At 29.1% G+C, this 9,594-nt stretch overlaps 1 protein-coding gene across 2 annotated transcripts; it reads right to left on the bottom strand.

Annotated features, from left to right (window-relative positions):
- Positions 1-716: 716 nt before the first annotated feature.
- On the bottom strand, positions 717-5,175 carry LOC107893980 (spliceosome RNA helicase Ddx39b). 2 transcript variants are annotated; one of them, XM_041079342.1, is made up of 5 exons: positions 4,967-5,175; positions 4,117-4,312; positions 3,348-3,456; positions 1,096-1,173; positions 717-985 (listed from the first exon to the last, which is right to left on the bottom strand). In XM_041079342.1, the coding sequence occupies exons 2-5, from the start codon at positions 4,274-4,276 to the stop codon at positions 832-834; spliced, it is 501 nt and encodes a 166-aa protein (XP_040935276.1). In that variant the 5' UTR covers positions 4,277-4,312; positions 4,967-5,175; the 3' UTR covers positions 717-831. The 2 variants fall into 2 exon arrangements, with proteins under 2 accessions (XP_040935276.1, XP_040935277.1); XM_041079343.1 differs by lacking the exon at positions 1,096-1,173 and having other exon boundaries at positions 4,967-5,137.
- Between the last annotated feature and the right edge of the window lie 4,419 nt (positions 5,176-9,594).

Raw genomic sequence — 9,594 nt, 5'->3', positions numbered from 1 at the left:
GTATAATTTATTAAATATAATGACTTTTTTTAATTATAACTTCCAAAATATATAACTCACAATTAAAAGTTTATAAAATGATCTTATTAAAAATAAAACAATTAAATTTTAAGATAAAAAAACTTAAAAGACACAATTAAGAATAACCTTTAAAATGCAATAAATAAATTAAATTAATAATATTAATTAAACTCATAATTTTAATAATTTTATTCTAAAAACCTTAAATTACCATTCTCTTGATAGAGTTGAAAAATATATAAAAAAATATAAATTTAAAAATAAAAAATAAATAGACATAAATGAATTTGTTTAGTCATAAAGTAGAAATCAGGAATAATCACTACAGCAAAATTGACTTTCAGCGGCGTTTTTTAGGCCTTTAGCGGCGCTTTTAAGCGCACTAAAACTATTTGCGGCGTTTTTACAAGCGCCGCAAAAAACGCCTCTATAGATGGCGCAGCTAAATTTTGCGGCGTTTATTTGAAAAAAATGCCGCTAAAGGTCGTGGCCTTTAGCGGCGCTTTTCCCACAAACGCCGCTAAAAATCATGAAATTTTAAATATATATATATAAAAAAGATCATGAAAAATATAAAAAAATTAAAATTCATTATCAAAATATTGAGAAGAATAATATCCATGATTTAAATATAAAAATTTTCTATTAAAATTCATTATCAAATTAAAATAAAAATAAAAATATAGAATCAAAACTAAAATAAATAATAAAAATTAGATTAAATATAAATATAGAATCAAAATAATAAAGCACCAAACTTGTATATTGCCCACCATTATAAGTCACTAAAAGCAAGAAAAACAAAATGACTTAATTCATGGAATTCACGAATGTTAACATCAGACATGAGTTTAAAACTTTGCCTTCGGAAGGATGTTCAAAACCAGAATCCACAATAGATTGAAGCAGCTCCGGTTTCAGCAAAAAGTTTCTGAATCCCGAACTGTGAATTCCAACATACCCCCTACAGCACATAAAAAAGAACATTGCTTTACACTAAAACTAGCAGATTATATTAGAACATTGTTTACCTTAAAAATATGTATAAATTAAAATCAACTAAGGCTAAAATACCTGAGGAAGTGCTTTGACACAGCTGCGATAAGTATAAAGCACTGATGCCATCTCCTTCCCATCCTGGATAAGTGTGTTCTGTCATGCCATCAAATACAAGATCAGAGACTAAAACAAAACACTAAAAAGTTTATCAAAATTTTGCAATTAACTTTAGACTCTAACTAGCTTGGGCAAAAAATAAGTTTTCTAAACCATTATTATTTTAATAGTAAATATAATTTAACTGATTCTAAATGAGTTAAAATTTTTAATATATATAATTACATTAATTTATTAATGATTTTTCGAAAAAATTATTAAAATATTTAAACAAATAATATTATTATAAATTTAACACGCAGAAGAACGAGAATACAAATTAATTATATATATATTTGACAATTATTCATACTGGTTGTATTTTTACATGCCAATAAAAAGCAATAAAAAGCAACGTTTTACCCTAAAAGACTAGCGTTGAATCATGGTATCTGAAAAAACTTAAAGAAATAGAAATGATTGTAAAGAAGCAGTGAATAAGAACATTACATACTATGAATTTATATTCAATGCACTCTCTGTAAATGGTTATCAACATGGAAATGAAAGGATCCTTATATGAAACAAATGGTAAATTTTGAATTTGGCAATTGAATCTTCATATCCTTATATGAAGTTTGGTCGACAAATGAAAATGAAAGAAAACTAAAGCAACATGGTTCCAAAGGTAGAAAGCTATCTAAGTTAATGTCTTCGTGCACACATTTGTCTAAACCAATAGCTCTACCATGCTTTTATACCTAGGAAGACTAAATTAAGGACTACCACAAATGATGAATGCTAAGTAGAGAACCACCAAATAAAAAAACAAGGCAATTAAAAAATGTAGTAGTTAAACTCAAGTATGTTATTCAAGTAATAAAAAAAGATTCAGGTTTAATTATGAGCCCGGGAAGTGAGCTGAAGTACTTTTCCACTACAATCAATGAAATCTCTTCAGCCTGGTGTGAACTCAGTAAGCCTACAGTAGCAACAAAAAAAGTTCCTACTTCTATGGTCTTAAAGTTAAAAGAAAAAACAGAAACCAATTCCATAATTTCATTCTATGGCATGAAAATAATCAAAAGCAAGTTCAATTTTACATCAGGCATCCTTGGTCTGCCTAACAATATAGTCAGATTCACATCTAGATTATTAAATGATTATTCAGTTTCATACCAAGAAATTTAAAGAGTTTAAAAGTAAATCTAAGTTTCATGGTGTAAAAAACTTAGTATATCACAGTTAACAATCGAAAGAAACACAAAATTGGAACTTGGAATGATACCCTTCAAGGTCAATACTCAAAGCTTCTCAGCTGACATAAGAAACAGAAAGCATAAATACTAGGGTCCAAAATTGATCTGACCTTAAAAACTAATCAACATCTAATAAATTGAAACCAGAACACCCAGAGTAGCAAAAACAGCTGCAGGATTCTTTTAAATATTAGTACTAGAAACAAATTTGCACCAACATTCAAAGAGGTAATAATCCACAACTTCAATTTACAGCATTCAAACACTTCAATTTGCAGCACTTTAACATTTCAATTAACAATATTTATAACACTTCAATTTGCAACATTTAAGCACTTCAATTTACAGCATTCAAACACTTCAATTTGCAGCACTTTAACATTTCAATTAACAACATTTAAACACTTCAATTTGCAGCACTTTAACATTTCAATTAACAATATTTATAGCACTTCAATTTGCAACATTTAAGCACTTCAATTTACAGCATTCAAACACTTCAATTTGCAGCACTTTAACATTTCAATTAACAACATTTAAACACTTCAATTTGCAGCACTTTAACATTTCAATTTACAGCATTAAAACACTTCAATTTGCAGCACTTTAACATTTCAATTAACAACATTTAAACATCTCAATTTCCAGCAACTAAACACTTCAATTTGCAGTACTTAAACACTCCAATTTACAGCACTCTAACATTTCAATTTGCAGCACTTTAACAGTTCAATTTACAGCATTTAAACACTTCAATTTGCAACACTTTAACATCTCAATTAACAACATTTATACACCTCAAGTACAGCGAAATGGAATAGCTTTGTTCTTTTTCCCCTTTTTTATTACTATTAGTAACCACTAGAGGACTGGTGGTAGCATAGCAATATTATTTTTTTTATAAATAAATAAATAAATAAGATCATAATGTTTTGTATAACTTAAGATCAGAGAAATGTTTATGGCGTATACCTGAACTTTGCATCATTCTTAGGAATTGAAGGTAGCCTAGTCAGCCTTCTGGTAGAAACACTTCCTCCAAGATTTAAGTGATAATGATATATCTTATTATCACTAATGCCTACAAACAGACACAAAATTGACTTTATTAAATACATAACGAAGAATTTAACAGAAGGGACACACACACACACACACACACACACACACACACATATTAACATCTCAATTAACAACATTTATACACCTCAATTAACATCTCAATTTCCAGCAACTAAACACTTCATTAGTGATGCACTAGCAGGTTAATTAGAGCCTGAAATTGCTTCATTAAAAAATTATAAAATATACTTCAAACATTTTACTTTAGAAATTGAGGGTAGTAAGCAATTTATTAAAAAAATTTAAAAAAAGTTATATAAGATTTTTATTATAAAATATTTAATAAAAAAGATAAAATTACAAATAATTATAATTAAAATTAAATGAATATAATGAAACTTAACCAAACCAAGAGATATTGATTCATTGAAGTTATCAAAACCTAAATTGATATCCACAAATTTATCATTCTCTTCTCATTTCAGCTAAACTTCGTACATAAACCACATGTCATTATGGAGGTGAAGTTAATAGTTAAACAATGAACGTAATCATTTTAACTAAAATGTTGGTTCACCTCTCTGACTTGTGCAATCAATAAACATTTCTAATGAATTTGAAATTAATGAAAAAAGAATATATAAATCAAATGCTATTCAAACAGTGAAATTTGAAGTACCTTGTTTACTCCTTTCAGCAAACATATTTCTCCCAGTAAAAACTGCTATAGGGAACGAAAGAATTATTTGGCTAATGATGCCTTTATTCCATATGGTGATAGAAGTCACAAAGATCAACACCTCAAGCAAGCCGTATGCAAAATGTAAACTCTCATACATCAAGATTTCAACAGCATCTTATTCAGTAGCCTTTTCCTGATGATGGAGAAAACACTTATATTAGTTAACTGCTGAAATCCCATATTCAGTTCTACTACTGGAAACTTACAAAGAGCCTATTCAATCACCTCCAAAATGTCAAAGCTAAATAAATATATCATCAGTTCCTACTGTTTGTGAAGGAAAAGAATTTCAAACCATGAACTAATGAAAGCAGCTAATTTCAACAGCTTAACAACAAATGTACCATTTTCCTATACCGATATGAATAGTTCTCTCATAGGCAATTCATCAAACATAAGGAGAGTAAACTTTAGATTCTTTACCATACGCAATCCAACACAAAAAAAATTCCTACAATTCTATAATCTCAATTGAATCCATAGAGAAACCCAAGAAACGGCTGGAACAACACATTGCGGCAGATTTTAAAGAGCACCTCAAAGAAAGAAAGAAAAAAGTCGATGGCATAGAAAATAAAATAAAGAAAACCCATTAACAGGAAAACGTGAATGCGACTGATACCTTGAATTAGAAGAAAACCAGTAGGTTACCTTCAATCTAAGCAGGGAGAATAAACTACTAAAAATAGTAATGATTTAAAGCTATCCAGTAAAATCGAAAGGAAAAAAAAAAGAAAAAAGTATAGGACATGATGGATAGAAAGTTAAAAGAGATAAGCCGACTCACTTGACGACCATCGATTTCATGTGCTAAGACTCGAACATGCTCGATAGCTCTGGCTTCACACAGTTCTTCGCTCTGCTTTGCTTCCAAAAACCCTTTGTGCCTTTTTCAGTTTCTTTTTTTCTTTTATTCCAGATCGAGAAAAAGAGGGAGTAACGAGCGGGTAGTAAAATAATGGCTTTTTGTGGCGTTTTTAAAAAAAACGCCAGTATAGCTTAATTTTTTGCAGCATTTTTAATATAAACGCTATTATAGCTTAGTTTGTTAAGTATGTTTGCTCTTTACTTTAGTACCTGGGTTCAAATCTCGTTGTTAGTAATTTTGAATCTTTTTTGTACCCATTCGTACCTTGCTCTTTTTTGTACTTGCATTTATTATTTTTAATCAATTAACTCTTCAATATTACATTAATATATATTATTAGTACAATAATATAGACGGATTGACAATTTGAGCTACATATTACAGTAATACATTAACATTAATATACAGGCACATAATACATTAATATATATTATTAGTAACAATAGTATAGAAGGATTCACAATTGATATACGGACACATACATAATTTGAGCTACAATATTATGAATATTAAATCGCTAAAGATAAAATTTTAGAATTGTTGTATAAATTTTTAAAATTTAATAAGTGTAAAGGATAGGTGCAATAAATTATACATTATACAAGATTTGTGTTTTTAAGATATTATTAGAATAAAAAAATATATCTTATACAAAAATAATGACGGTACTAAAATATACAAAAATATTGCACATAATTCATTCCTTGTTTCACTGTAATAATCTTACAATGGTATTTCTATATATTCATTTTTTTTTGCACTTCAATTTTGTTTTCCTCTATTGTTTCATGTTCACTTGAATGTGTACATTTGTCCACTTCTCAATTGTTTTGTACACTGAAAGTTAATCTATTATCTTTTAAATAATTTAAACTATAATCATAAGTTTAATATATTCAAATTAAGATTATCTCTTTTACAATTATATAAAAAATCATTTAATATATAAATTAAAAAATACTAATTAATCTAAACCCTAAACCTCTTAACCCCTATCCCATAAACATTAAACTCTAAACCCTTAACCCTTAACCCCAAACTTTACACCTTAAACTCCAACCCTAACCCCTAAACCCTAAATCATAATCCCTAAACCCATAATTCATCATAAACCTTCAAATACTAGTTAACTCCTAAACCTTAAACCCTAAACCATATATCTTAAACTATAGTTAACTCATAAACCTTAAACCCTAAACCATATATCTTAAACCATAAACCATAAACTATAATGATAATTAATTCGATATTTTAAATTCAATACTATCTCTTTTACGATTATATAAGAAAATATTTAATATATTGTATAACCATAAATTTTAATAATTATTATTTTAGGGGTTATAGATTAGTGTTTATGATTTTTTTGGGTTTAGGGGTTATATGACTTTTAGCGGCATTTTTCCAAAAGCGCCGCTAGTGCTCTAGTTTTTAGCGGCGTTTTTCCAAAAGCGCCGCTAATGCTCTGGTTTTTAGCGGAGTTTTGCAAAAAGCGCTGCTAATGCTCAGTTTTTAGCGGCGTTTTTTACTAAAACGCCGCTATTGCTCTGTTTTTAGTGGCGTTTTTGGTAAAACGCCGCTATTGCTATGTGTTTTACAATTTTTGCGGCGTTTTTTGATAAAACGCTGCTAAAAACGCCGCTTAAGCCCTATTTTCCTGTAGTGAATTAAAATATAACAATATAATTTAAAAAAATATTTGAACATTAAGAAGAAATAAAATCACAAACAATTTAAATGTAAAACAAAATTTAAAAATTAATTCTTTTCTAAAGTATCTTTATTAAATTTTAATACCTAAATTACCCCTACTAAATTTTTATAATACTTAAACTACTCCTATTTACTCCTAATAAAGGAGCTGATTTTATTATTATTATATATAGATTGGATGAAATTACTACAAAACTAATCTTAAATTTTAAAAAAGAAAATTGAGTTGAATGCATAATAACTTCAATTTGTTATGAATATCTTATTAAGTGAATGTCCATCATAATTAAGATAAAGTTTTAATGTACTTTAAATCTAATAGTTATTAGAATTAGATATCTATTTCTTTTATACTTATTATGCCTATAAATAGAGATTCTGATGAAGCATTGTAATCACCCTTTTTGATTAATAAAATACATTATCTATTGCTTTCGTAGTTTCTTTGTTATTTATTCTCTCCATCTCTCTTTATTTTATAACACGTTATCAACACTATCTTGCTCAAAGTGATAGTTCCTTTTATCGACGATCAAATTTATCCTCCATGATTTTCAATTTCTTTAATGGCAAGATGCAAAGTTTTTATAGGAAGTTTCTTTTATTTAATGTTTCATATCTGATTATTATTTTTTTCTCTTCTTTCATTATATGTTATCATTGTTTTGATTAACTTATTTTACTTTTTGTTCTTAAGGATAGTAAAAGATTTGATACTATTATCTATATGAAATCAAGAATATTTTCGAACGGTCTCATACCTTCTAGTGATGACGATGATGTTAAAAATATTTAGATTTTGATTTGAAATCTCACGCATGTTTGCGATGGTGATTATGAAATAAAGAATCTATTGGGATGTTTATAAGTCTGTCCTATTAGATTTGTTGCATTCCCTGAAGTGAATGTAAACATAAGGAAAATAAAAGATATTATCATAGACCACTAAAAGTGGGAACATAGTAATAAATAAGAGAACAATGAGAGTTTTCAAGATAACTCTTCAAAGGGTAAAGATAACTTATGTTATCAATGTGATATGAAAGATTATTGGCCACATATATGGCATATGCCTAAATATTTTGTTTTTGTTAATATTCTTCAGGAAGGATGTGAGAATGTTGTAATAAATTTTATCATTATAAATAGAAAGTATTTATCTTATTTGGTACTAAAACAAACAAATATTATTTCAATATTTTATAGTACAAAATTAGTCGAAAGCTCTAGAAGAGTTAATATATTAATATTTTGTGATGGTTAATCTATAGGACTTAAAATATATTTCTAATGGATCTGTAACACCCCTTACCCATATCCAGAGCCAGAACAGGGTTCGAGGCATTACCGTACTTACATCGAATCATTTAGTCACATTTCACAACATAAACTTGCATACAATTTAAAAATTTTATACATTCATCCATATTGTCCTTTATAAGGTTCTACATACCTTAAAACATGCTTAAAAGAAGTTCGGGACTAAACCGAGAACTCAAGAAAACTTTACAAAACTTAGAAAATTTTCCTCATTGCATGGGTCACATGCCCGTGTGAACAGGCTGTGTGCCACACACGGTCTCAAACACATCCGTGTGACTAAACCGTGGCCAAACAGGGCATACTCACTGACTTGATCACACGGCCAGACCATACGCCCGTGTGTCCAGCCCGTGTTCCCTTCACACGCCCGTGTTCAGGCCGTGCCAAAACTAGACGGTATACTGACTTTAATTCGAAGGGCTACCCCAGGGGACATACGACCGTGTTCCAAGGCCATGTGTCACACACAGACGAGCCACACGCCCATCTGCTCGGCCATGTGGAGTGAAAATAGGCTTGGTTAAAGCCACATTTCTCACCTTCCACAAGCATACCTAAACACCATACTTCATGCCATTTCAATACACACATAGGCAATCACAACATGCCAAATTCATATACAAATCAAGCCATTATATCACAATCCAAATCACTACTCAAAACTCAACCTTAAACATATCCAAAGCAACATATCATTATGAATAATTTTACCTATCTTTCTTATGTATTTTTCTCATCCTTTCATCATCTATTTCATGCCATGAAATATACCAACTCAACTATACCAAAACATGCCAAAACACAAGGCTATATATACATCATACATCATTAACTAAACTTATGCATCAAGCCAACTTAAATGGTTATTACTCAACAACATTTATAAGCCAAATCACATGGATAAAATCACAACAAAATATACCATCTTAACACTAGCCTATACATGCCATAAACCAAGCCCAAAAGTATAAAAATACCGTAAATCAATAACTGGATAGTGTGATACAATCTCCGTTGACTTCCAATCCGAGCAAACATCTGAAACACTACAAAATATAGAAAATAACACAAAGTAAGCTTCACAGCTTAGTAAGTTCGTATATGAGCCTAAAATGATCATAACATTCATATAACAGTTTCGAATTAGATAAATCTTTAACATTTAAAGCATCAATTCATGAACTAATTTCAAATTATACATGTCCTCATTCCTAAGTTCTCAATTTCATATAACTCGATACTTAAGTAGTTTTCCATACCCAACTGTACTGATACCTTTTATTTATCACACATACACTTATCAAACCTCTCTTGTTTATAAGTACTTATGAACAACTATGGTCTTACTCATATATTGCCAAGGCCCTACCGTGGTCTTTCTTTTACCTGCCATAAGTATATTTAGTTAAAGCAACTATAATTCATATCTCACATAACGTTCAATACATACTTCATTATAATCAAATAAACATATTTTGACATGAAACATATCTATACACAATTCATTCCTA

This window comes from Gossypium hirsutum, chromosome A10 (genome assembly GCF_007990345.1).
Source record: "Gossypium hirsutum isolate 1008001.06 chromosome A10, Gossypium_hirsutum_v2.1, whole genome shotgun sequence".
Taxonomy (NCBI): Eukaryota; Viridiplantae; Streptophyta; class Magnoliopsida; order Malvales; family Malvaceae; genus Gossypium; species Gossypium hirsutum.
Note: the sequence above shows the minus strand (reverse complement) of the source record. Positions and strands in the feature narration are given on the sequence as shown.